This window comes from Pleuronectes platessa, chromosome 10 (genome assembly GCF_947347685.1).
Source record: "Pleuronectes platessa chromosome 10, fPlePla1.1, whole genome shotgun sequence".
Lineage (NCBI taxonomy): Eukaryota > Metazoa > Chordata > Actinopteri > Pleuronectiformes > Pleuronectidae > Pleuronectes > Pleuronectes platessa.
The window spans coordinates 8,592,777-8,620,470 of NC_070635.1; the positions used below are offsets into that span (position 1 = coordinate 8,592,777).

At 41.1% G+C, this 27,694-nt stretch overlaps 3 protein-coding genes across 4 annotated transcripts; 2 read left to right on the plus strand and 1 right to left on the minus strand.

Moving 5' to 3' along the window:
- Positions 1-949: 949 nt before the first annotated feature.
- On the minus strand, positions 950-11,217 carry LOC128450053 (carcinoembryonic antigen-related cell adhesion molecule 1). Of its 2 annotated transcripts, none has more exons than XM_053433479.1 (10): positions 11,095-11,217; positions 10,563-10,892; positions 9,070-9,348; positions 8,696-8,950; positions 7,735-8,007; positions 7,402-7,656; positions 7,154-7,262; positions 6,837-6,877; positions 5,828-5,877; positions 950-2,158 (listed from the first exon to the last, which is right to left on the minus strand). In XM_053433479.1, the coding sequence occupies exons 1-10, from the start codon at positions 11,138-11,140 to the stop codon at positions 1,940-1,942; spliced, it is 1,857 nt and encodes a 618-aa protein (XP_053289454.1). In that variant the 5' UTR covers positions 11,141-11,217; the 3' UTR covers positions 950-1,939. The 2 variants fall into 2 exon arrangements, with proteins under 2 accessions (XP_053289454.1, XP_053289453.1); XM_053433478.1 differs by having other exon boundaries at positions 7,154-7,268.
- A 2,816-nt stretch (positions 11,218-14,033) lies between these two features.
- Positions 14,034-14,653, plus strand: LOC128450059 (carcinoembryonic antigen-related cell adhesion molecule 2). Its single transcript, XM_053433489.1, has 2 exons — positions 14,034-14,286; positions 14,377-14,653. The coding sequence occupies exons 1-2, from the start codon at positions 14,034-14,036 to the stop codon at positions 14,628-14,630; spliced, it is 507 nt and encodes a 168-aa protein (XP_053289464.1). The 3' UTR covers positions 14,631-14,653.
- Positions 14,654-18,040: 3,387 nt separating this feature from the next.
- On the plus strand, positions 18,041-26,647 carry LOC128450061 (carcinoembryonic antigen-related cell adhesion molecule 5). The gene is made up of 14 exons (XM_053433490.1): positions 18,041-18,202; positions 18,974-19,306; positions 19,934-20,194; positions 20,343-20,609; positions 21,001-21,279; positions 21,509-21,778; positions 22,296-22,574; positions 22,927-23,193; positions 23,750-24,031; positions 24,706-24,960; positions 25,029-25,152; positions 25,989-26,014; positions 26,113-26,196; positions 26,283-26,647. The coding sequence occupies exons 1-14, from the start codon at positions 18,157-18,159 to the stop codon at positions 26,330-26,332; spliced, it is 2,823 nt and encodes a 940-aa protein (XP_053289465.1). The 5' UTR covers positions 18,041-18,156; the 3' UTR covers positions 26,333-26,647.
- The last annotated feature ends 1,047 nt before the right edge of the window (positions 26,648-27,694 follow it).

Here is a 27,694-nt window from a genome sequence, read left to right on the forward strand (position 1 = left end):
CTTGGAAATTGACACCCTAAGTTAAGCCACGTGAGTTGCTCAGAGAACCTCTGCTTAGAAGCTATACCTCTTGAAATCCTTTTTTGTTCTTGAGACCTTTTGTTGCCTGTTTTTTGGGACACCCTTTGTTGCTTAGTAAATTTGCCCAGACTGGGTTTTTTAGTTGTCTGGAAGTATTTTTGGACTTGCTGTCAAGCCTTATGGAATCCTCTGCCTTATACAAGTAAAGAAACAGTTTTTGATTCCTCAACAACAACTCGTCTCTCTCTGTCTCTGCATCAGAGTCATCATCACTCGTAGCACAGTGGTAGGCAAACCGCCTGCTACACGGGAGTCCCAGGTTTGAATCCCAACGATCCTTATAGGTCAGGGCATGTTATTATTATAATACAAATGCAATTACAGATTTCTTCAGACTTCAGATCAGATACCATTAAGTCACTCCGTCTATACATTTATATTTAAAACCTCCCAAACATCTACACACTAACATACTGTCAGGGGACAATACTGAGGTGTCAGATCTGACACCTGATATCTACAAACTGAACTTCCCCTAAGAAGCATCATGTTCTGCTGTGTTGGGAAACTGAATTCTTTTTTATCTCACATGAAACCATGTATGGAGTTAGAAATGAACCATGTAAACTAGCTTCTTTTTTTGTAATCCCACAATTCAAATTAGTTTCCTGTTTATTCTGAGGCTTCCTGGTGAAAACACCTGATCATCTATTTAACAACAAACTTTACTGACATTTACTGGAAACATTTGCTGATTGAGGCCACAGCTTTTCCATACCTGAGAATTATGACATTTATTGCACATGTATAAAAAAAAAACCTCTTAGAGATTACTGTGGATGAAATGTTAAATAATAAATGACTTATCAATAATCTTTTGTATTTGTATTAATTCCAGTTCTTTGGTTATACAAAACTGTGGCCGTCGTTATTAGTTTAATTGTATTTATTGAGTCAAAGCCTTGTTACAATGTCTTTTTTATCTATAATCAAACAAATAAATTATATCTTATTGCTTTAAATTCCTCTGTTTGTCTCACGGCTGATTTCAAATCCAGATTTTATAAATAAATCTTGATCTCATTTTCTTACAAGGCTAATAAGAAGGGTTGTGTGAGGTCACAGTGACCTCGATCATTGACCTTTAACTTTGATTCTAATTTGTTCTTCCTTGAATCGGAGTGAAGGTTTCTGCCAAATTTGAAGGAGTTCTGTTGAGGTGTTCTTGAGACATTGTGTTCAGAGGAAGAGGCCGGACGACTGGCTGTCGATGTGGAGACATGATTAAGTTCTTCTTTAAAACCACAGGTTTCTCAAACAGTTGCCACATTTAAAACAAAGTGTTTTGCCATTAGTCGGGTGTTCATGAGCCAACTGAAGGAAGTGGTAAAATGACTTCCTGCCTCTAAATGGGTTAGGTCATGTTATAATTATAATAAAAACGCAATTACATATTTATTTTTTAAGACTTCAGTTCAGATACCATTAAGTCACTCCATCTATACATTTATATTTAAATCTTCCCAGACATCCACACTAACACACTTTCAGGGGACAATACTGAGGTGTCAGATCTGACACCTGATATCTACAAACTGAACTTCCCCTAAGAAGCATCAAGTTCTGCTGTGTTGGGAAACTGAATTCTTATTACAATGTTGACTATTAACTCTTTTTTTTCTTTACATTCAAGTTAAACTTTGGAGAATTCCCTCTACATGTCAAAGATAGGTCAAAGCAGTGTCAACACTATGCAAAGATGACACCAATTTTAATTAACATTTGCATTGACAGAGCGCAGCTGAAGCAAAAAACTCTTGGAAAACAGTTACAAATTATGCAAACAAACAAAGGACAGGGAAGTGTGTGTTGGTCTGGTGACACTTTAGCTGCCTCTGTTCCACCGTATCCACTGGGATCAGGTCATTGGGTCCTGATCCTCAGTCTGTGCACAGTTTGCACCAGACTGTGGAGTGGCTTCGTTAATTTGCTCCATACGGGCGTCAGTGGAGGATGCTGCAGGAAGCCTGTTGTTCACTTTGACCCCAGGATAGGAGGAGGAGATTTTCTCTAACTCCAGCTGCACCGTCCCACCATCTTGGTTCTTTAAGTAATGTATGTTTTCGTAGGTCACATCCTGCAAAAGATGATAAAGTAAGCCAATAAAAATATATGTTAGGCAACTGTGAATATCCGCTTCCCTGGTGTAAAGTTGGTTTGTCAGCTGACATAGGGTGAGAGCGTATCGCAGAGACAGTATACAGACACAAACAACCATTCACACTCACACCTACTGACAATGTAGAGTCTACAATTAACAAAAGCGAGAGAAACCCGGGGAACCTGGAGGAAACCCAAGCAAAAGCACAAACAACCATAACCCCTAAGCCTAACCCCACCCCTAACCGTAACCGGGGCAGTGTGGCCTAGGGGGTAAAGTGGGCGTTCTCCAACAAGAAGGTTGCTGGTTGAATCCCCATTCTTCCCCATCTGCATGCCGAAGTGTCCTTGGCAAGATACTGAACCCCTAAATGGCCCCTCATAAATGTTGAGTGTACTAAAAATGTAAGTCGCTTTGGACAAAAGCGTCAGCTAAATCAGTCATTTTCAACCAGTGTGCCGTGGCACACTAGTGTGCCGTGAGAGATCGTCAGGTGTGCCGTGGGAAATTATCTAATATCTAGTGTTGCACCGAAGTATCGGCCGAACATCGGTAGCGGCCGATATTCGCCTCGTTTACCGACATCTGCACATCGGTAATAAACTTGACTTTCACCGATATCATTGGTATTTGTGGTTAAACCGCTGGGCACGTGCCGCGGCTGGGGGAGCAGTCACCCCGTCGCCCTCCTCTCCACGCCTCGACGTTTTTTTTTGGGGGGGGGGGTCCTCTTCCGCGGTGCCTCACGGCGTCAGTGGTGCGGGGGCTTTCTTTCTGTTGGACCGCGGGGCGGTGTCCGTCGCCGGCGCGGAAGATGGGCCATTGGAGGGGACCTGGTACGGCGGTCGTCGGCGGCGACTCTGGACGCGTGTCCGCCCTTCTCGCGGATCACCTCAGCTACGGCGCGCGCTGGGGGAACCCTCTGTTCGCGCGGGGGCCCCCTCCGGCGGTGCGCCTCGGCTGGCGCCTAGCAGCTGACTTAAGGCCTCTGTATGCTTCTCCGAGTCCGTTGCGGAAGGACGGACGGGCGGAGCGGACGGACCCTTTTTGATTTATAGTTCTACGAGCCTTTTTGTTCCGAAAACAATTCACCGCCAGAACAGTAGATGGCGTAATGGAAGTCGAGCTTAGAGAAGCCTACCTCATGAGGTATATAGAAGAAGTCCACGCTGGTTTATTTACGTCCCCCCGGCTCCTCACACACAGTGAACGATGACAACAGAAAAGGGCTGTTGATGACGCGACAGTTTTGCTGAAATAAAGTGACACCCAGCGGATCAAAATGCTTATGTTATCGTGTCTTAACGCAGCGGTTCCCCGGTCTTGTTTCCAAACTGCGTTGCTAATTCAACAGCTGCAACAGCTTGATGCTACACGGAGGCAGCTAGCTTCCACACACAGTCAGCACGGACAGCCGATACTAGCTACTACCAAGTGTTTGCTTCTAACCTGACGGTGTTTGAGAAACAGTGTCATGAGAGCCGTGGGATTAAGTCAGCGGGTTTTTGCGCTGTTCCCACCGCAGTTAGCATTGTGGCTAGCCCGCTATCCCCGTTATGAAAGTTCGTTATAACCGTATGTGACCGTACACACATGCTGTAAGTGCTCTAACCAGCCACCATCAGCCGGACAACGCCGCTGGCTTAACACACTTGTCACATTAATCATAGAGTCGTAGTTGTGATTTAGGTTTATTGTGATTTAGGAAATGAAACAGGAAGTTTGAGGTCCGGAAATAATGGTGTCCCGAAATGCTGGCGTTAGCTGACCAATCACAGCCAAGTGCTATCCGTGGGCTGTCCGACATTTCGACGTGTAGTTAGAAAAATGAGAGCTGCACGAAAAGCTCTGCGAGGAGCCGCGGAGAGGCACGGAGAGGGCGTTCCACGTTGGAGAAGGTGGTCCTATCTGTCCGTGTTCGTCAAATAGGAGAAGCATACATTGGCCTTTAGATCTGGTGCGGACCAGGGGAATCCGACTGTTTAATTAAAACAAAGCATCGCGAAGGCCCACGGTGGGTGTTGACGCGAGGTGGTTTCTGCCCAGTGCTCTGAATGTCAAAGTGAAGAAATGAAGAAAGACCCCAAGGAACCATATCAACTATGGTGAAATGGGTATAATATGTCTCCGTTAAATAAAGTTTAGTTAAATCAAAGACTGTTTCATAAATCTGATTCAATTTGTGCTCATTAAAAGATTAGAGTAATAAAGGGCTGAAATAATTTAAAATAGTGCTTTTTAATAGATTTAGAAACTATATTACTAACTATATGTATTATATGTACTGTGTTAGGCCATAGAGTGTCATTTTGTGTCATTTTGGTCGGTGGTGTGCCCCAGGATTTTGTAAATGTAAAAAATGTGCCGCGGCTCAAAAAAGGTTGAAAATCACTGAGCTAAATGACATGTAATGTAAAAATGACATGTAATGTAATGTAACCCAGGGGTAGGCAAACTTTACTATCGAAAGAGCCATTTTGCCCCCTCTTCCCCCAAATAAAATCTGTCTGGAGTTGCAAAACATATTCCATAACACAGGTTATATATATAGTTATACAATATATATACATAAAAACTATAGTTTGTTGCATTTATTAAATTATAGAACGACAATAAAAAATAGGTTGAGATTTTATTGCTATTTTTATTGCTGTTACAAAAAGGGAAAACACAAAACTCGTATGATGAGGAGAACCAAATTGTGTAAGCTTATTTTGAAATAAATGAAACACAGAACTATGCTTTTTTTGCTCATCTCCAGCTTATTACTTTTCAGCAGATGCTGTGTGCTTGCTCTGGAAATGCCTTTAAACATTACATTTTTTTGTTGTTGCCAATTCCTCGCCACACATCAAGCATACAGGTAAACCTGCATCGTTGGCAGTGAAAGCAAATTAATCTATCCTCGCCGAATTAAACTCTATATTCCTCCCAGACTTTTCTTTTTGGGGATTTATCCTTTGTTAGTTTACCGAGGCCCGGTCGGAAACTCTAGATTAGCGAACTGCAGGGAAGAGCGCCGGACCGTAGATGTAATAGGATGGGACGCATATTTTAGTTGACGAAATATTAAAACAAAACGTGAGAGCAGTTCAGAGACTGGAGGTGGACACCTAAACTGTGGCTCGGTACAAACCACCCTCAGCTTCTCCTCTGATCTCTGAGAAGCTGAGACCAGAGAAACTCGGTGTTTTCCCTGTTTCCACTGATAAGAAGCAGCTGGTGAGTCACTGAGCTCCGTGTCACCCATACTTTGCCCACAAATGTATGAAAGCTAATTGTAAAATAGAGAAACTCAAATAAAGGTCCTGCAGTATAATTGTAGAATTTCATGCAACTTAATGCACATTGTTTAATACTATGATTACAGTTAATATAGTAATAATTAATTAAGAGTTTTTGTGAGATGCAGAATTGTAGCTTTTGCCATTTTAAGCCTCTAAAACACAACAAAGACATAACATGGACTGAATCCCATTGGGGTAAAGTCAGCTACTTTAATTAGAAAACTGTATGTCATTTTTTTCCCTCTCCTACTTCATGTCAATTGGAGTATTGACATATTCAATGACTGTTTGATATTTTAAAGATGAACTGACACTTCTGAGCTACTTGAGTGAAAGTGAACCCACTGATGATTTTTACCTGATTACGTGACGATGCCAGGCTGTTCTGGCTTCCACCTCCTGTAGAACCTGGGGAAGAAACAGTGATAAGATGAAATCAATCAAGGGAATAAATCATAATGCATAAATACTAGAGCTGTGAAAAATAACGCGTTAACGCGTTATGATTAAATTACAGGATTAATTCGTTTTTTTTTTTTAACGCATTTAACGCATGCGCAGAAGGACCTTCCAATTCCGCCGCCTCTGCACTAGTCGCCGCTCTAATGCAGTCAGACGGCAGCTGCCATTCAAACAAACAAACAACATGGATAATTCTGATGAACCTGAGGACCTTCTGGACGGGAAGATCGTGTTCCAAAAAAACAAAGATCGAACATTCAGTAAAACCAAGGTGATATGCACACTCTGCGAGAAGACGTTATCGTTTCACCGTAGCAATACCCGCCTAACCACCGCAACGCGAAGCATGTGTTGGTCGGCGAGGGGCGTTCAAGTGGAATGCGCCAAACCAGACTCACTCGCCGGACACATTGTGCAAAAGAAGCGGTCAGCTTTACTGTCAGAGAATTTGAACAAGTTAGTTTGCCTCACCAACTGGCTAAAGACCGAGTAGCTAAGAGGGCCTTTAGAGGCATTAGATTGTATCATGGTGTGGTTAATGGTTGTGTGACAAAAAATATAAAAAATGTCAACCATCCTATGGCTAAGAAGCTCAAATAATTTCTGTTTAATTTAAAAAAAAAAGTTTTATTCAACCACACAATGGCTAAGGAACCCGAATTCTGTTTAGGATGAAGATTATATTAATGTTCCATATGGAAAAGCAATGATAACTGCTGAAGAACTGCTGAGTTGCAGCACAAAAGAAAAGTTAAATGTCATAAATCTTGTTTTCACAAAAATATTCCGAAAAAATCGGTAATGTGATTAATCATGATTAATCCATAGAAACCTGTGATTAATTTGATTAAAAATTGTAATCATTTCACAGCCCTAATAAATACACAAACTTGTTATTAACTCACCTGTTCTGGTGTCTCCATGAGACAGATGTTTTCGCTGTTTTCTGTTTAGAGGGAGTATGAGTCATTATTTTATACAGTCATGCATTATCTGAGCTGCAAAACTTAAGCTTGACATTAGAAAAACTAATTTAAGTGCTTGATTACAGTAATTAATTGAAATATAGTATCTTAAGTTAATCATTTAAAGTAAAACAAACATGTTTTGTAGGTGAAAAGTAATCTTTATACTTTACACCTTTCCAGCATTGTTTGTCATGACGTGGCTAAGACACAAATACACCAATCTTTGAATTATTACAAAGCTGTTGGTCACTTACCTTCTTCGAGAAACAAAATACCATCCACCAGCACAAAGTCCAACGATGAGACAGCAAGCGATTATTATTCCAGCAATGCAACCAGAGTTACAACTTGGAGGTTGTTTGACTAAATCAAAAAGAGAAATCATTGGAACATGATTTAAAACTGTCAAACTATCTAAGATTAGTTTTATCTTCAGATTAGTTGATATAGTTAGGTGTAATAATGTGAGCAAGTTGTCATTTGTATATTCACATCTCGTTACCTGTCACAGACAATGCATGCACTGCGGTTAAACTTCTTCCTGTTACATTATTCGTTGCTGTGCAGGTGTAGGATCCACCGTTAGAAAACTCAGTGACAGGTTTGGTGAACTCGGCAGAATCACTGAGTATCTCTGCCGTGTTCAGAGACCAGGTGTAAGTAGCCGATGGTGTGGACTCAGCGGAGCAGGTTAATGTTAAGGTGTCCTTCACATTAATCTCACTTGGACCTTTGATGTGGACACTTCCTGGTCCATCTGAAAGACACACAGAGATTTGTAGTTTCATCACAGACGCACAAACAAGGGGAAAATGTGCACGAACGTGATTCTTACAGTTGACAACCATGTTGTATTCAGCTTCAATACTGTTGATGGGGTTCGTGATTCTGCAGGAATATTTTCCGCTGTTCGTTCTCTTCAGTGACTGAAAAGACAACACGCTCTTCTCACTGTGAAGTGTCATGTTGTTGGTCAGGATCAGATCGGAGCCGTCCTTCATCCACTGTCTGCTGAAGACTGAGCCAGCGGCCTCACAGGTCAGGTTCACAGAGTTTCCCTCAACTGCCTGGTTTGTTGTGGAATTGACAGAAGCACCTGATATTCTCTCTGTTGGAGACAAGATAAAGGATTTTGTGTGATGAATATGAAAACAGGAACAAATGCAACTGAGAGGTGACTGAGTGTTTAAATATAAAGGAACTTGTGAAGAGGTAAACTGCTGATTGTCTATCTGCTATTATAACATCGACAGTTTTAAACTACCTATACTCTTTATATACTTATAATATTGAATTGAATAGATCACACAACCCTGACTTTACTGCAAGGTCAGAAGACACCGTAACCTTTGGACTTTGATAAGTTAATCGTTGAGTCCAAGCGACAACTGGTCAAAATGGAAATAAATTCCCTCAAGTCAAACTTGAGATATCATATTAAAGAGGCCAAAACCATATTTTGTGAAGCCACTGTGACCTTTGACCTCTGTCAACCCAAATCGCATCACGCTGTCAGACCCTCTTGGGATAACGCATTAAGGCTAAAAGTAAGTGTTGTGTGAGGTCACAGTGACCTTGATCATTGACCTTTGACTTTGATTCAAATTTTTTTGTCCTTGAATCTGAGTGAAGGTTGCTGCCAAATTTGAAGGAGTTCCGCTGAAGTGTTCTTGAGACATTGTGCTCAGAGGAAGAGGCCGGATGACTGGCTGTCGATGTGGAGACATGATCAAGTTCTTCTTTAAAACCACCGGTTTCTCAAACAGTTGCCACATTTAAAACTGACTCAAACTTACTAAGTACAGAGATGAATGCAGGCTGAGCGGTCTGATTTCTGTTTGTTTTGTTGTTAAATGCCTGACAGCTGTAGTTCCCAGTCTGGTTCATATTCATGTTGAGCAGTGGGAGCTCTGGTCCAGAAACAGACAGTCCAATCCACTGAAAGTGAGCAGGAGGACTGGAGACAGCTGAGCACGTCAAGCTGACGTTCGAGCCGACCTCATAATAATGTTCAGATGGAGACAGATTTAAACGTGTATTTTCTGGGCCAACTGAAAGTAGAACAACAGCAGAGAAGAAAATCAACAAGATATAACGTTAGTTGCAAGAGAAATGAAAAGGTGTAGGGCCCACACACTGACTTGTAGTGAGGTGCAGGTTATTCACTTACATCCGACGGAGAGGAACACTGGATCACTGGTGCCGTTACTGACAGGATTTACCACAAGACACCTGAACAGTCCCTGGTCGTAACGGGTCACATTGAAGAGAGTGAGATTGGAGCCCCCACCAGTGAGCTGAACTCTGTCGCTGGCTGTGACCTCCGAGCTGCCGTTCAGCCAGAGGAAGGAGAGCAAGGATCCAGAGGAGGAGCAGGACAGATGGACTGAGCTGATCAACTCTACCAAGTCTGTGCTGCTGGTTGTTATCATCACATTGGAGACTGGCTCTGTGGGCGGAGGAGATAAAGGAGAAACAAATGTAAAAGCAAACACCACAATGACGAGGAATGATTTCCATCTGAACCATGAAAGTTATAGCTGTTGTTTGACCAACATCAGTGACAAACATTAATTTTTTCTTATCTTCAACCAAACCTTGACATCGTTATTGTACAGGAATTTTCAAATAAGCCAGACAGAGAGGCACCAGCTTCTCCTCTCAACAACTTCTCTTTTCACCAACTTCAACTTTTTTGCGTACTTTATCAGTGGCAAGATGTAAGGACATCATTTGATTTGGGAATGAATACTTTAGACTTAGCTATCCAATAATATGCAAACACCTACATGTAACATAGAGAGTGACAGCAATTCTAGCCTTTCATGGATGTGCTGTTGGGATGGGTGATGCAAGTAGTGGAAGATATACTGGGATGCTGTGGGAGACCTCTTCAGACTTGATAATTGCTCATGTTAATCTGTCAGCGTTTGTTTATTGTTCCACCTTCTGTTCTCCTTGATGCATCAAGTCTACATTAAAATCTTTTGCATAAGACATCAGCTGCTGCCTGAGTCCTCCTTCCACCAGCTTTCAGAAAACTTCCAGAACAGTTATGGGGCCTTGTTGCATTCTCCTCTACGATCATAGAATTTAAGGGGTTTCTCAAAAAATTGTCTTTGCTGTGGACTAACATCAGCCATTGTCTGAGGCTGCCTAGATTGGGATGCCATGCAATTGTCTGCTTTGCCCTGTTGACACGCCCCTAAACAGCAAAGGTCCAGTGTTGAACTAACTCCCAAATAGTTTTAGTTTAAAAAAATTTTTCTCAGAACATCATTTTTAAAAACATAGATTTTTTTCGCTTCCCACCATTGTATGAAAACATTAGTTGTTTCATTCAGTAATTTTTTGGGAGACTTCAGTCCTGGTGGTGGAAGGAGATGTATCAGTAACAGCAGGGAGGCCACTACTCTTTACTCATTGGTGTTATTTCTACAGGTCTCACAGCTGCGTCTGTAGATAATTGAGATGAAGCCATGTGAGACATAAAACTGCCCCAATAATCGAAACAGTTTGTTGAAGAGGTCAATAAAGCCTCAATAAGCTTCTTTATAATAACATGTGGGACTTAACAGATTCTGTTTTCAATGAAATTGCATACTTTTTTAGTTTGCGGAGACAAACACACACATTTATTGCTGGAATTGAATATGTGCTCACCATATATCATCAGTTGGGTGTTTCCTGTTTGAGTTCCACCGTCAGATGTTGTAATGCTAACTTCGTATTCTCCACTGTCATGAAGAGCCAAATTCCTGAGCTCCAGGGATCCAGTAGACATGAAGAGGGTGATCCTGTCTTTATACTGTGGTGTGGTGTTATTCACATTTGGGATCGAGGTTATTATGTTAAGAGTTTCAGATTTCCAGAACACAGTGTTGATAGTCACAGGTGGTTCTTGTGGCGTCAGCTTTGTGGTGAACAGCACCTTCCCTCCTACAGGTGCATTCAGCAGATCGTCCACCACCACCCCAAAGCCTTCACACAAACCTGGAGGAGACAAATTTAAGACGTAAAGGAGACTTTGTATCATTAACTATTGAAAGTCTCTTTTCATTTCTTGGAGTCTTGTAATCCAGATTGTTTTGGATTTTGTTGAAAACAGTTGCCATACAAATTCAATTTTGTTGGTTAAAAATAAAAAAGGTTAAAACCACAAAAAAGTGAATATGTTAATGGTCTTGCTTCTTACCTGTAAAGGTCACACAAAGAACGCAAAGTAAAATCAACAGGTTCATTGTTCCCTCTTCCTGAGACGTGCAGATGAGAAGAGCCCAACACTGACACTGTTCCAACAACTTATCACCATGAGAGCAACCCAATGAAACTGCAGCAACACATTCAAGTCTGTGATGGAGAGGCTGCAACATGTCTCCCTCTTCTGGTCAAACGTGAACATCAAAGATCACCAGGACAAATCCTCGGAGTGACAATTATATGAATATTTTTAAAAACACATAATATACAGTGTATTTTCTGTCTTTCTAACGAAACGTTTTAGAAATGTACTAATTCAAATAAACACCCAAACAAAACTTGCATCCCACACTTTCTCCTAACAGTTCCTATAATATCTTGTATATTGAGCTTCATGATAGTAAGTTCCTTTTTAATCATTCCCAGTAAACAGGAAAAAGTGATACTTAATCAGATCAACTCCTGGAATAAATGGATATATTATGGAAGAGGTTCACTTTCTATAATCTCACCTCTTCAACACAAAATACAAATGTATTCCAGAGCAGTCTTGAGAATAAATCATAGTAAGGTAACAAAGGTAATTTGGTAAATCCTGATATCTGAAACTTGTAAGGGAAATGTAACATGTGACCATAATATAATCATGTTTATGTATACTTGGATTGATCATCATTGAATCTCTAACAAATGTAACTTTGATGTTGCTGTTTCCTGTAGAACTGAGTGAGTGTTGGCCTGATTACTCCAGTCACAGTAATCGAATTAGTCCGGACACAGTGTGATAGTAATTAGCTATTCAGGCATTATGATTGATGTAAGGAACTACTTTGATGTTCCTTACACAAACTCACCTAACAAAGACCTTACAGCATGGGGGATTTGTGGTGGTTGTAGACACTAAGAAGGGATCTTGGAGACAGATGTTACACTCCAGGGGTCTGAGAGCAGGGGACAGGATACCCGTCACCTATTTCCTTTATATCAAAGAGGCTGATCAATAAGTTTGTTCCTCTCTAGGAGGAGCTTGAAGATGTTTGAAGTGCTGCTTCTCCTGTGTCATTAACTGTTTAACAACCCCCTCCCGAATGGGTGGGGTTAGCCAAATGTATAAATACCAACCACTGTCTTCTGTCTGGGTGCATATGACAAACTCAACTCTGTTGTATGTACCATGCTCGAGCATTAAAGTGTGACAATACTGTAAGAGAATTGTGTCTCGTTTCCTCCTTGCTAAGGTGGGATTATTATTAATTGCCACGACAAACTGCTGAGATATTAACATTATTATTATTAATAATCACAGAAAAAAGGCTGAGTGTAAGTTGCTTCCTCCATTCTCTCCTCCCATTTCCTGCTCACTTTACTCAAGTTAAGTTGAAATGTCATAATAAGTATGTTAAAAAAGCCTGAGCTTATAGTTCACACACAGACAAACAAGTGCGCACAGCACTGCACGTAGGTGAAGCTTTTATTGAGAATATTTTATTCCTTTTCACTTTTGCCTTATTTGTAAATTATTGTGAGTCATGAAATGTTTTAATCCTGGTTCAACCATGGAAAACACACAAAGTTCTGTGAGTGTGTTTATATATAACATGAGAGCATTTAGCTCAAAGATAGTCTGTGCCTACTAAGTGTCCATCTCAGAGAGCTGTGGTCTCTCTCACGATGAGCTGATGAAGGATCGTTATCATAATTTCTGATATTCAGTTGTTTTATTAGCTTACGTAAGTCAGTGGGACAACAACAACCCAAGGTGAGTGTAGGTAATAATTAAGCATGGCAGGCCTGTGGACATCTTGATGACATTTCATTTATTACAGATAATCTTCAGGGCAGTTGTTCCATTGTCGCACTAACACAGGAGCCAGAAGCTCACACAACATCAGAAGAGGACCAAACTGACAATACACCATGAAATACTCACTTCTCTGGTCAGCCACACTTGTGCTTCTGTCCTCAGGTAAGACTTTGGGAATATTGATCTAATGTCTCATCGATAGAATTAAAAGTTGTGACATGTTGGTTGATACGTGCACGTCTCAGCAGGTCTCTGCCATGGAGCCGGTTTCGTCACTGTTGACGTCCTTCGTGGGATAACAGGAGGGAGTGTGACCTTCACAACATCTGTGAAACCGACCGCAGAGCCGTTCCTGGCACTGACCTGGGGCTTCAACGGCACCACCAATGTGATCACTTCCACCACTGCGGACGTCGTGGGACAAGGCTACGAGAACCGGGTTGAAGTGGATAAATCCACTGGATCTCTGGTGCTGAGACATCTGACAGAGAAAGACAGTGGAGAATACGAGTTGATGATCATCCCAAATGGAGGAGAGCAGATTCAAGGAACTGCCAAGCTGGAAGTATTGAGTAAGTGAGATGTAAGAATCCAACACCTCTTTAAAAAGGTTCAAATAATGCTTGTGTGTTATCGATTTGTTTGGAATGAGAAGTCTGAGTCTAAGGACACATTAGGTCACATTGCTTGGTAGACTCAAAAACAGCTTTTTCCCCCAGGCCGTAAGGCTTCTGAACCAGCAACACTGACCCTCTGAACAGTTACCATGTATTTTCTGCTCCCCCACGCATACAAATACACTTACTACTTACTTACTTCAAATATATTAATATTATTTAATTTAATATTCCCCACTCCTTCACCCTGTAAACTGCTGCTTCATTTTACTATGTTATATGTTACTAGGTTATATGTTATATTTTATATAGTATGTTATTTTTCTATTTTGTAAAGCCCATCTACTGCGTAGATGTTGCCTGTCAGGTCACAAGAATTTCACTGCTCTGATTACGCTGTCATTGGTGCATGTGACAATAAACTTTGATTTGATTTTGATTTGATATAAGGTGTCTCACTGTCTTTTCATTTGATTTATTCCTTTGTGCACAGCCCCAGTGTCAAAACCCACCATGGCCTGTCCCACAGGGAACCTAATAGAGGGTAAAACCTCTGTGAAACTAGCCTGTGATGCCAACGGCTTGGTGAGCAGAGAGTGGATGAAAGATGGAAAACCTGTTGCTCCTGGAGGCAGATTCAGTTTTCACGAGGGCAACAGAGTGTTGTCCATCAGCCCAGTGGACCGGCTGGATACTGGAGGGTTTCTCTGTAACGTCAGCAATGATATCAGTTTTGAAACAACCAATTGCAGTCTCAAAGTCTTCTGTACGTACTTTAATTTCTACTTTATTAACATTCAGCTGCTCAAGCTCCTTTTTTAAGCCTTCTTAAAGATCTCCTTCCTCATCCGTGCAGATGGACCTGACAGACCGATAATCGATCAGACGCCAATCGGAGCAGAGCTGGAGGATAGGGTCACTCTGAGGTGCTCTGCTGACTCGCTGCCAAAGGCGACTTACTACTGGAGATTCAAACACATGCTGATATCCGGGCCTGTGCACTTCATCCACGAGATGGAAGAGAGGCACCTGGGGAAGTACACCTGCACCGCCCAAAACTCTGTCACTGGTCTGGAGACCTCTGAGGTCCACAAACTGCATGGTACTTAAGTTCTCTTTCTCTCTTTCGCATGCCGTGGATCTGTTTGTAGAGTAATGTCTTTCTTTTTCTGATCCAGACTCATCCACTACCATCAGTGGGTCTATTTCCACAATGGTTTGCACTGTCCTGAGCTTGGTGGGACTCATGTTGATGTAAAGCCTGCATTTTGTCTGTGGATATATACTGAACAGTTACATCTGTAGAATATTACTCGAGTTTCTAATGTGGATGAAATGTAAAATAATAAATGACTAATCAATAATCTTTTGTGTTTGTATTATTTCCAGTTCTTTGGTTATACTACACTGTGGCAGTCGTTATTAGTTGTAATTGTATTTATTGAGTCACGGCCTTGTTACAATGTCTTTTTATTCTATAATCAAACAAATAAATGATATTTTATTGTTTTTTGATACAAATCCAGTTTTAATAAATAAATCTTCACAATACGCGACTTCCCAGGTTTGTTCTAGTGTCATTCAACCTTCAACAACATGATAACATGTCTCATGTTGTTTATCACCAGCAGCAGCCTGATAACATCTTGTCATGGTGTCACTGTTACAAACTTTTATTAAAAAACTGTTGTGTTCTCATAAACACTATCAGGCAACACCCAGCTCTGCTCTCATGTTCCACAAGGATGCGCCCTTGTGCTGCAACAGAGACTCAGCCTAGTGCTGTTTTTGGTCACAGGTGCCAACTGCGTATACAAGTCAATGCCAAACAGAAGACAATAATAGGTTAGGGACTATTTAACAGTAGTTTCATGGTATTTTACTTCATGTCCAAAGTATAGTATTAATAAAATGTCCAGACTAATGGTTGATTAATGTATTTATCAAATTCTATGAGTAAAATATCAAATTCAAACCATTTAACCTATACATAACATAAACCGAACATATAATCAAGTCAATGTACAGTACATTACTTTAACGATGATTTTTTTCTAGTTATTGTTTTGCTACTGAAAATGGGACATAAGTATTTTTAGAGTCAGATCATCCAGTGTCATTTCCTGATGGATCTGTTTTCTTGAGGCAGCAACAGAAAACACTAGTGTAGTTTATATTTCTGTTAACTTTGCTGCCGTGTCACTGCCAGGTAAGTTTCAAGCAGTGCAACTGAAAGCTCCTTAAAGTTCAGACTAAACAGATATCTTATTGAGTGGATAGGAAAGAACCAAGGCAATATTCTTCATCATAACTGTGTGGATGTGCTTTGATCAGACTGTGGTGCAGCAACACGAGCAAACAACCCAACGACTCTCATCAGGTTTTCATACGAACCAACAAGCTCATGCAAAATAACCAAAATGGCTATGGAAAAATGTGGTTATGCGGGAAACCACCGCTCAAAGTACCTGTTGGTTTTAAGCATAAGAACTAAGTTGAGGTCAAAGCTCCTACAGTGTAAAGCCTATTGTCCATTCACAGACTTAAGACCTGTAACATCTAAATGGTCTCTTAGATCCATGTGACTTCAGGACAAATTTGATTAATTGTCCTCTGATAAATTTGTTCTTCCCTTATTCTGCCAGCAACATCTGTAATTCAAGTTTTATGACTGTATATCTTTATCTGCAACAACTCACAAGCCGATGGGACTATCACCGTCTTATCACTTTTATCACCTTCCTATCAAACCCTTTATCAAAGTCAGTTGGAATGTTGACAAGCAGCATGAGCTACCTGAACCCGTCGGTCAAGGTAGGTGGTCAAAGAGACAACTCTCTGATTTCATCCAGTGGACGTGATATATGTCTTTACAGCCGTTACATTATATATGAAACACTGTTCACACAGAAACATAACTGTGTGTCTCACAGGTGACATAGATGTAGTTCGCTTTATTTATCAGTTTGGAAGTGTTAGCTGACAGATGGTGGATGCACAGGGAGCTATATTCTCTCCCATGGGACTATATAACCCACAGTAGTGTAAAGACAATGCACATTACAGAAAATAAACGAGAGAACATTATAAAAATACATAGACGTGCATTGGGAGCCATCACTTTGAAATGACAATGAAATATGAAAACATTAAGAGTCACTTTCTCAGTTAAAAGTTTAAAAGCCTTTTATATAGTTAGTTGAAAAACAGAACAGTTGACGGGACAAATGAACTAAAGAATCGGTCAGATTTCTTCACCTCCTCCCTGATGGCAGGAGACAATACTCTGGGAGAAGCGGGGGTTGAGTTTCCCCACAAAGGGCCTTTGCCCCCTGAGTGGCCTTAACTTCACGAACAAGGACAAGGTTATTCAAGTTAGTGCCGGTGGTGTTCCGTTCTATAGTTCAACAATCCTCCCTGTAGCCTGTTCCTTAGACCTGAGGCCGTCAAACCAGCAGAACATTTTTCTCAAAATCTCCCAAAATGTGCTTTACAGTGAAATCTGAGAAATGAATAATCCTCTTTATGGATAAAAAGCACATCATGTACAGAATGTGCTTTCATTACTTTATTACCACCGAGAACACAGGATTATAAATTAATCAAACCAGTGTAATCAGCAATGTGGAGGCTGCAACATTCCGAGGGAGCAAAGCAAACACTCAGGCGCATGTGAAAATGTCAGAGAACAGGAACTACCTGTTACATTACTAGTGATACTGAGACTGTAATTAATCAAATAAAAAGATCAACGCTTTTTAAGGCGGATGTAAAACCGGTTTTCTCCATCATTACTGTAGGTAAGGAATTCATTGTGAAACTGATTGAAAAGTTAAATATTTGCATTCATTAAAATAAGTGTAATTTACATATTTCATTCTTATGAGACCCCATTTAAATTCACTAGATACAGGTACAGGTATTTAGATCTGCACCAAATCACGCACAAACACACACACACACACACACACACACAAATATCAGTTCCCTGAACACCTGTTACCTGTTAAAGATAATCAAACAAAATAGACAATAAACAAACATATAGAGGTGAATACATAACCTGTCAATGAAGCTGATGCAGCAGAAATCATAGTTACAAATTCAAATAATAATATGGAAATACCAATTTCATTTAACATGCTGCAGCTCACTGTATGTGCAATACAATTTTAAATCAATATACTGAGGGTACTTATTGATACTGCATATGACGGAAACAAATAAAAGAAAATATGGTGACACTAACATAATGCTGCGGACACATATTTTTTTCTACAATTTGCTCAAGTCCATATTGAGAAAATCACAAGTATTATTTCGCTTTCTCGGCTGTTTAAGTGATTTTATGAGCTGTTGACATTTTGTTCTTCGATCAACAACGATTCCTTCTGTGGGACATTTGTTGTTGATTAATGAAACCAGCAAAGTTTGTGTATGTATCAGCTTCAACACAAACCCAACCCACATCATCTGCAAGGCTATAGAGTTCATTGGTTTTCACTGCTGTCATTCGATCGCAGAGTCCAGGGTTGATCACAAGAGAATTAGTGCACGGTCCCTCCTCCTCCACATGTGTTAACATCACCTCCTCTCAGAAAGAAACACTTTCTATGTTCGTGAGGCTGCGATAGATATGGAAACATCTGTGGTACTGCTGGTCTTCCTGGGAGCCATCTCAGGTGAGCTTTTATCATTTCACTATTTAAGGAAGTTTTTCTTTTGCTTGTGAGAAATATTTGACTCTAAAACCACACGATTATTGTCAGCTCATAATTACTCAGGTTATTATTCGGTATAATTCCAACTCAATGTTGATTATAGAGGGCATAAGTATAATGCTTCTTACATATTATTAATTTTTAATTTCTTATAATCTAAAAGATAAAAAAAAGATAACAGCAGATCATATTGATTTATTAGAAGAATTCAGACCTGCTGTGTTATAGATATTAGTTTGTTTTCAAACAAATTGATATTTTGTATAATTTAATTTTGATGATATGAAATTGGTAATGAAAACATGCAGGAGAACTAAGTTCTCATGTGTTTATGTAAATCTTATCTTGTTAGTAGGAGATTTGAGATAGACAGATAAGCTTTAATAATCTTCGCTCTCTCTTGTGTGTGTGTGTGTGTGTGTGTGTGTGTGTGTGTGTGTGTGTGTGTGTGTGTGTGTGTGTGTGTGTGTGTGCGTGTCTGTGTGTGTGTGTGTGTGTGTGTGTGTGTGTGTGCGTGTCTGTGTGTGTGTGCGTGTGTGTGTTTGTGTGTGTTTACATTTATTACCAAAGAAGTGGTTGCAGCTGACTTAGATTTTCTTTCACTAACAGTATTAAAGAGTGGATTTTATTTAATGCTTGTTTTTCAAGCTGTTTACAAGTTCATGTTATTACATATTTCAAGTTATTAGAAGCGTTGACCTTCTCTCAGTGGCCTGTGTCTGTCTCCTCCAGGTGTAATTTATGGAGCTGGCGTGCTACCCGACAGTCTGACTGCCGTTGTCGGAGAGACGGTGACGTTCACCACCACCGTGACTCCAGCTGAGATACCATTCCTGGTTGTCACCTGGAGTTTTGAGGATAGTCAAGGTTCTAGTGTTAATATAATAACCTCAACTAACGCAGATATAATTGGACCAGCGTACACCGGCCGGGTGAAACTCCTCAGATCTACTGGATCTCTGGAGTTTAGTAATCTGACCATTAACGACACCGGCAAATACAAAGTCACCATTATACCAACTGGTGGTGCGCAGCAGAAAGGAAGCTGCCAACTGCTGTTAGAAGGTAATTTGATGCATAACTGTCACAATGAAGAACATAACACTGACCACACTGTAAACTGGAATAGCAATCAGAAGAGTGCGAACCTCCACTAAGGCCCTAAAGTCCCTTTAAATTCAATCGAGCTGCACCACATTGAACAAACCCATAAATGTCAGTCCCCTAAATATACCAGATTTAGTTTTCCACCTATAGAATTATTGTTTGGAAATGAGTGAAAACATCAACACCATAGGTCCTTCCATGACATTGTATCATGAATACTGCATAATTGCATAAGCGACAAACAGGGAACAACTAGGTAATATTAATAATAACAGATTTTATTTATAAGCACCTTTCAAAGCACTCAGAGTCACTTTCAAGACTAAGATAAAAACAGTCGAAAATAATGCATCAAAAAGATTAATAAAAAGAATAGTGTATAAAACCATGCTACAGTTGTCGATGATTGCTGAGGGTTTATTATCCCATCCTGCAAAAGTATAAAATCTTATTTTGTGATTGTTCACTTGCATCTGACACAGAAACAATGTAGATATCTTTACCCTGTACTGGGCATAACACATTTTCATCAGTGGTTGTCATGATTCACTCATTCATGATTTGTGTTGTGTTTTTAATCCACAGTGCCGGTCTCAAAGGTAAAGGTAACACCGAGCAGCAGCACAGACCTGGTGGAGTTCAGCTCCATCCGTCTGACCTGCTCCGCCTCTGGATCCTCCCTCTCTTACCTCTGGCTGAACGGCAGCTCTGCGATCACAGCTGGCGACGGAGGCTCCATTCTCACTATAGTCAATGTGACCCGTTACGACCAGGGACCATTCAGGTGTCACGTGTTCAATCCTGTCAGTAACGGCTCCAGTGACCCAGTCAGCCTCTCCATCAGCTGTGAGTCTGGCTGCATGTTCCCTTAAAACCCCAGAGCTGAAGTACATTAGCTTCATGGGGCCTTCATATTGAGCGTCTGATCATTTATACCTTTTTCCTTAATTTTCTACTATTTTGATTGGTGCACATTCATTCTTCTTCTCTGCAGATGGTCCAGAAAACATCAGTGTGACACTCAATCCGCCACAAGAATACCACGCGGCAGGGTCCAACGTCAGCCTCTCCTGCTCGACTGTCTCCAGACCTGCAGCCCAGTATTACTGGTTCCTGAACGGGGACAGACTCTCTGACGCTGGCCCGGAGCTCAGACTGATCCACGTCCAGGAGAGTCAGAGTGGAAGCTACAGCTGTCAGGCCTTCAACAACAAAACCCTGAGATCTCAGACAGCTCAAGTGCCAGCTCTCACTGTACTGGGTGAGTTGGAATCAACATTCTTATATTGAAGTGACACGTTAAACCAGATGGACTTTGGGGGCCCCAGGCGAAAGGACACTCTGTTCAACCAACCGACCCCCCAACAAACATGCATTTAGACTTTGCAGTCTTCAACCAAACAGCTAAAATTACACGTGCTAGTGAAGCTAATGAAGCCTTGTTTGGTGGTTTCCAACCATGGAGCTGCTGCAGTCTCCTGCATGTTGCTGATGCATGTGGACCAGCGTAACCAGCCATTCTCAGGGACCCCCTCTAAGCTTGGGGCCCCCAAGCATTTGCCTGCCCTGCCTAGCCTGTTGCCAAACCCGGGACTCGGGTTGTCATTCTTTAAAATGCATCAAATTAAAATGTATCTATTCTTCTCGCCCAGTTCCAGTGTCTAATATAGAAATGAACGCCAGCAGCACCGTCATGTTTGAGTTCCACAGCTCCGTCCGTCTGTCCTGCTCCTCCTCTGGATCCTCGCTCTCCTTCCTCTGGATGAACCGCAGCTCCGAGGTCACGGCCAGCGACAGAGTTCAGCTCACCAACGGAAACTCCTCCCTCATCATATATAATGTGACCCGTTACGACCAGGGACCCTTCAGGTGTCGTGTGTCTAACCCTGTCAGTAGCGACACCACTGCTCCAGTCAACCTCCTCATCATCTGTGAGTCACTAAGGGACATGTTCCTGATGTTCGTTGAAATATGTCTGAGTAACTTTTTGTTATTGTCCTGGTTATTTCTGCATTTGACCGATATAAAGCACAAGCTGCATATCACATAAACCTTTTTTGTCAAGCCACTAACTTTATTAATCTGTGATGTTCCCTTTTGTTGTTGTTACTGCCCTTGTTTTACTGGCGGCCATATCTTTTTAATGTTTCCTCGCCACAGTGGGCCCAGAAAACATTAATCTGACGGTGTCTCCAGCACAAGAGCACCACGACGAGGGGTCGGACGTCGGCCTGACGTGCTCAGCTGTCTCCAGACCTGCAGCGCTCTATTACTGGTTCCTGAATGGAGACAGACTGTCGGATACTGGACCAGAGCTCAGACTGGTCAACATCCGATTGAGTCAGAGTGGAAACTACAGCTGTCAGGCCTTTAACAACAAAACCATGAGGAGTCAAACATCTCAGCCTGTTGTTTTAACTGTACTGAAATGTAGGTGGGAGTCAATACCTAAGATATATAGCACTTAATCAAGATCATCCCTAGGAAACAGTATACATTCAAAAAATATTACAGAGGCTCTTAAGTGCAAAATAAAAATGCAAATAAGAAATCACATCAGCATTAACCTCTAAAATGTAGGCGCCTACTTTCAAAAGGAGCCGGGCACTGGTGCACTGTCCATCTATTCAACAGGAAATGCTGACAAAATGTGATTTGTTGTTTTTATTTTGCTTGTTTGCCGCTGTGTTTCGCACTTCAGGGCCCCGTAAAAAAAGCTCTATATTTTAAGATGATAAAAGGGTGAAAACTATTTTGCTGGATCCGCCCCCTGATTCAGATCCACATCAAATATTCAATGGGCCTCCTCCCTGATTCCCGAATCCTCCAGAAAGTGGAGTCTTGCATTGGCATTGTTTATAACGTGTCCCTGCTACAGAAACAAAGAATTGATTTGTGCTTTCTGTTTATCTTCAGTGACTCCTAACATCTTTATTTCCTCTCCCAGCTAACGTCTCCAATGTGGTGATAACTCCCGACGCCACAGACCTGATAGAGTTCAACAGCTCCGTCCGTCTGTCCTGCTCCTCCTCCGGCTCCTCGCTCTCCTTCCTCTGGCTGAACGGCAGCTCCGAGGTCACGGCCAGCGACAGAGTTCAGCTCACCGACGAGGGCGCCACTCTCACCATGATAAACGTGACCCGCCACGACCAGGGACCGTTCAGGTGTCACGTGTTCAACGATTTCAGTAACTCCACCAGTGATCCGGTGAAACTCTCCATCAGCTGTGAGTTGTACTGCCCTAAAGTACGAGCTCAGTCTTAAGTAGCAGCATTTGCATTCAAATACCATCTAGAGCTTTTAAATTGCAACTTGTCGCGTAATTATTGCAATCATCATGAAAGCAGTGTTTTGCCTTCATAGCTTTTTATTGTCCTCCTTGCTGTTCCATTGCCGCAGTGCTCGTCAGGTACTGATAAAGATGCTTATATGAATGTAGCTTAATGATACAGTTCTGTGTTAGAACGACATAATGGCCTCTTCCTCTTCTGAGCCCGGCCTAATGCCTTTTTCAGCTTTCCTCAAGTTACATTGATTTTATGGGTGATTGTACCGTTTTATGTCTTTTCTCTCCACAGTCGGCCCAGAAAATATTAACCTGAAGCTGTTTCCATCACAACAATTCTATGAAGAAGGATCAGATATAAAGCTGCTGTGCTCGGCTGTGACCAGACCTGCAGCCACGTATCACTGGTTCCTGAATGGAGAAAGGCTGTCAGCCACTGGACCAGAGCTCCAACTGGTGAAGATTGAGCAGAGCCACAGTGGGAAATACAGCTGCCAGGCCTTCAACAGCAAAACTCTGAGATATGAAACATCTGACCCTGCAGTTGTGTTGATACTGGGTGAGTTATTACAGCCCATTTTACCACTGGTCACCCACTAACACCTGATAACATCTGGATATAATAAACATTCAGTCCTGGGTCAAATTACTCTGCAGTAAGCACTGGTTTTTATTGGCTCTGACCAACGCGTTAATTTCTTCTTCTTTAGCTTAGCAGCCAAATTTCCTATCTTCACTACATTATGATGTATATAAACTCCCAGATGTCGGCACGTAAATACCCATGAAAGTGTGTGTACTCATTGTTTAACATTTTTTTAAATACTGCTTATACTCCCTAATCTTTGTGTGAAATATATTATATAGAAAAATCAACTTTTAATTTCTTAGTTTACTGCCAAACTCTTTTTTACTCTTTCAATTTGATCCCTATTCAAAAATGTACCCTAAAGAATTGAACATCTAACTGACAATTTGGATATAGTCATCTTGTCCATCAGCGAGCCATCAGTGACCACATGTTACACTAACCTTGCTTGGTTTTTTCCCTCGGCTGTGCCCCCCTCTAACGTGGAGGTGGTGTTAATGGTTTGTGTTGTGTCTTCAACCCACAGTGCCGGTCGCCAACATCACAGTAACACAGAGCAGCAGCACAGATTTGTTGGAGTTCCACAGCTCCATCAGTCTGTCCTGCTCCTCCTCTGGATCCTCGCTCTCCTTCCTGTGGCTGAACGGCAGCTCGGAGGTCACGGCCAGCGACAGAGTGCAGCTCAGCCACAGAGGCTCCAATCTCACTATCTTCAATGTGACCCGCTACGACCAGGGACCGTTCAGGTGCAACGTGTCCAATGGCTTGTCTTATGGAATCAGCCAGTCAATGAATGTTATCATCCAATGTGAGTTTGTGACTAAGGTTCATAAACATCCCTGAATTAAATAGATTTTGTTTAGTGGATCTCCATTACATTGCAAACACTTATAAATAGCAGTCTCCTAAATATGCCTGATCATTTTTGTATATTTGTATTAAGATCCATTACCAGAGTGGGAAATGTATTGTAGCGTTTGCGGTCCGACACAGCGGGGCTAACTAGCGGAATGAGGAGGACACAGAGTGGCTGGTGTTTAACTGGAGAACCAGGCTTTATTCACCTTTCCGTACAACTCACTCACGGGGTTTTTGCAGTCCCCCCCTGCAACATAGCGAACACGAAACACGGCTGTTTCCGCCCCCTCTCTCAACTGGCCTATCAGGCTGAACTAGGGCAACTCCTTCCCCCCACAAACTCCCCATCAATCCCCCCCATAGTCCTGCTGGGTCGCTACAGTATTTAAGTGTGTATTTACAGACACACTTAAATACATTTCCCACATAATAACACTCATATTTGCCAGAAGTGCGTTTTGAGTACTTAGAGCTTCATGTACTCATTTCTAGATTTTTTTTTCCATAACAACAAAACAAGGTGAAGAAGAAAACCAGAATTGAGTATTAACTATGGAAGTAGCAACAGAACCAAAAGCTTCTACAAAAACCCCACACGATCTGATGGATCTGCTTGTGTTGCAGATGGACCTGACAACGTGCACATTGTCGGACCCACATCTACACACACTGGTGTTATCACAATGCTCTACTGCTCCAGTGTTTCTGTCCCACCCGCAAAGTTCACCTGGATGTTCCAAGGAAATCCAACGGCTGTACAAGAGGCTGTGTACGTCATCCAATCAGGCAGAGACTCGGACAGTGGGACGTACACCTGCACGGCTGAGAACACTGTGACCGGGCGGAGTCAAACAGTGCACCACGCTTTAACTGTCACCGGTACGTGAACAACAACAAGACAATTTCAAACTATTAATGTTTTCTTAACGAGTTTTTTTGTTTTTCAGATTCCTCAGACTGTGGCTGCTCAGCTGCTGCTGCCGGAGCGGGCATCCTAGCAGCTGGGTGTTTTCTCATTGTTTTGGTTGTGGGCGGTCTATTCCTGTACTGTCTGGTGAGGAAGAGGAGGAGGTGAGCACAAGGCACATGGCAAATTTAGCTTTCTTGATTCTTGTTCTGGGTTTGAACCTTCTTGGTTGAATATACTTATTGTAAGTCGCTAAATGAAATGTAATAATGCTCTTAAATATAAAGTTTATAATTTTCAAAAAAACGTACTATATATTTCTATATATAGATATATCTATGTATTTAATTTACCTGACTAAATTGATATGTGATATATAAATATTAAATAATTGCATCCATGTATTTCATCTATTGATGGTTAATAGTTTTAATGAAACAATGGTTATGGTCTCACATTTTTTACAGCGAATTAATTAATTCATAGGCTATACCTAATGCAATATAATAATTCATTTGATGGTTTAACTTACAATAATTTAACCATGAAGTAAGATTTCAAGTTAATCACATACATAAATGTATTTTATTTAAAAAAATGTTATAGTACAATGCTGTTTATGACAGCAGAACAAAAACTACAACCTTAAAAATGACCAACACCTCTCTGACACTGTCAAAGGTAGCTTCATCATGTCTCACCAGAAGACTGTGGCTTCACAATCAACACATTTTATATTTACGTGTCGTATATAATTAATTATAAAGTTATTTATTGCTGTTATATGATCACATTTAAAACCACTTTGCACATCTATTAGGTGACAGGTGCATCAGAGAAACTGGAGTGAAGGTCTAGTATTGAAATGTTTACAAATTATCACTAGGACAGTGTGCAGCAATATTTTTAATAATATATGGCCACATTTAATATTAATTGCTGAGCATTGAACGTTCCTTATGTCTTTACTGCTGATAAATAAGATCTGTCTTTATTTTAGCAGCAATTACCCGGCACGTCACAAACGTAAGTTCTTGTCTCATCTAAACACTGACAATGGAAAGATGTATATCTGAATCATAAAAATGATCTAATGAAGCTAAACCTCTGTTTTGACCCCTTAGATAAATTAAGTGTGAGGGTGAAGCATTCAGACACGTACAAGATCACAGGAACAGCTAAACAAAGCAATTTGAAGTCCTTCAGCGGTGAGTTTAAATGTTTGTTTTTGTCGACATAGTGTTTATTGAAACATTCCTCGCTTCTAATCATCTGCAAACTTTCCCTCCTGCAGCAGAATTAAAATCTGAAAACCCACAAAGGAAGATTTCTACAAGACTCTAGATCAACAATCGCAGAGAAAAACGTCAGTGTCATTGAGTTCCTTTAAAAAAAAATATTTATTCATTGTTCCCAACTGTTTTCTGCCTCCTTCACTTTGCTAAGTTTGACTTTAGTTAAATTATAACTTTGATAACTTTCATGTGACTTGATGATTAATGATCACTTTGATTCTCTTATAAATATGTAACATATTTCAAAAGCTGTAAATAGTTTCAATAATAGCTATTACAATGGATTTTCTAAATAAAATGAAGGAAAATGTCTATTACATGATATGCATATAAGTTTATTTTCAATAAACATTTAAAAAACAGACCAAGGACACTCGGAGTCTTCTGTATCACTCAGATGGGCAGTAGAAGTAATAACCATTAAAATGATCCATCCACCACTCCATTCCTCCACCCATCCATCCATAATCTTTAGTGCTTCTCCTTTGAGGGTCACAGGGGAGATGGAGTCTATCCCAGCGGACATTTGCCGTGAAGAGGGGAACACCTTGAAAAAGTTTGCCTGTGAATCACAGGGCCAACACACATAGACTAACAACCAGTCCTAGAGTCAATTTAGAGTCTCCAGTCAACCTATTCGCCAATGTGCAGGTCTTTGGACTGAAGCTGCATTACCTGGAGAACCCCCCCCCCACCCCCCATGTAAACACAGGAAAACGTGCAAACCGCCTCAAGGAAATGCCACATCGATTAAAACCGGGAAGGTTCTTGCTGCGGGGCGACCGTGTTGATGCCAACCTAAAAACATCCCAACCCCATTGAATATACAGGGTGAGACAAACCACTGTCAGACCAGTTTCCCCTCAGCACAACAAACGTGTCGACTCAAGTGGAAAATCACTTTTCCATCAGCCCCATAAATTAATCACTTGTAATGGACTTCACAGAACATTGTCTCAGAGATCATATTTTATGTCTGCGATAAATATTTTATGACACCTGCGTAAAAACAAATGACCTTTATCAGTTATTTATTGCGGACAGTAGTAATGAATTTGACCCTCAAGCAGATGTGTATCGAGACGATTTGGCAGAGAAGTTGAGATCTTATCCTCTGTATTATTACCGGTAGGCCTTGACTCAACCACAGGGGGCTGTCAGAGCAGGCCAAGGACAGGGGGGAATTCAGGTCATCTGCTCTCTGTGATCTCAACTCAACAAAATATGAATGTTAACATGATCGCAAAAGTTTTTTATAAAAATAGTTTTTCCTCACTCTTGCTGAGGCTTAAGGTGGGAGGATGTCACACCTTGTTTAAGCCCTATGAGATAAACTGTGATTGAGAATATGGGCTTTAAAAATAAGATTTGACTGATTGAACATACCAACAATTAAGCAAGTGGATTAATT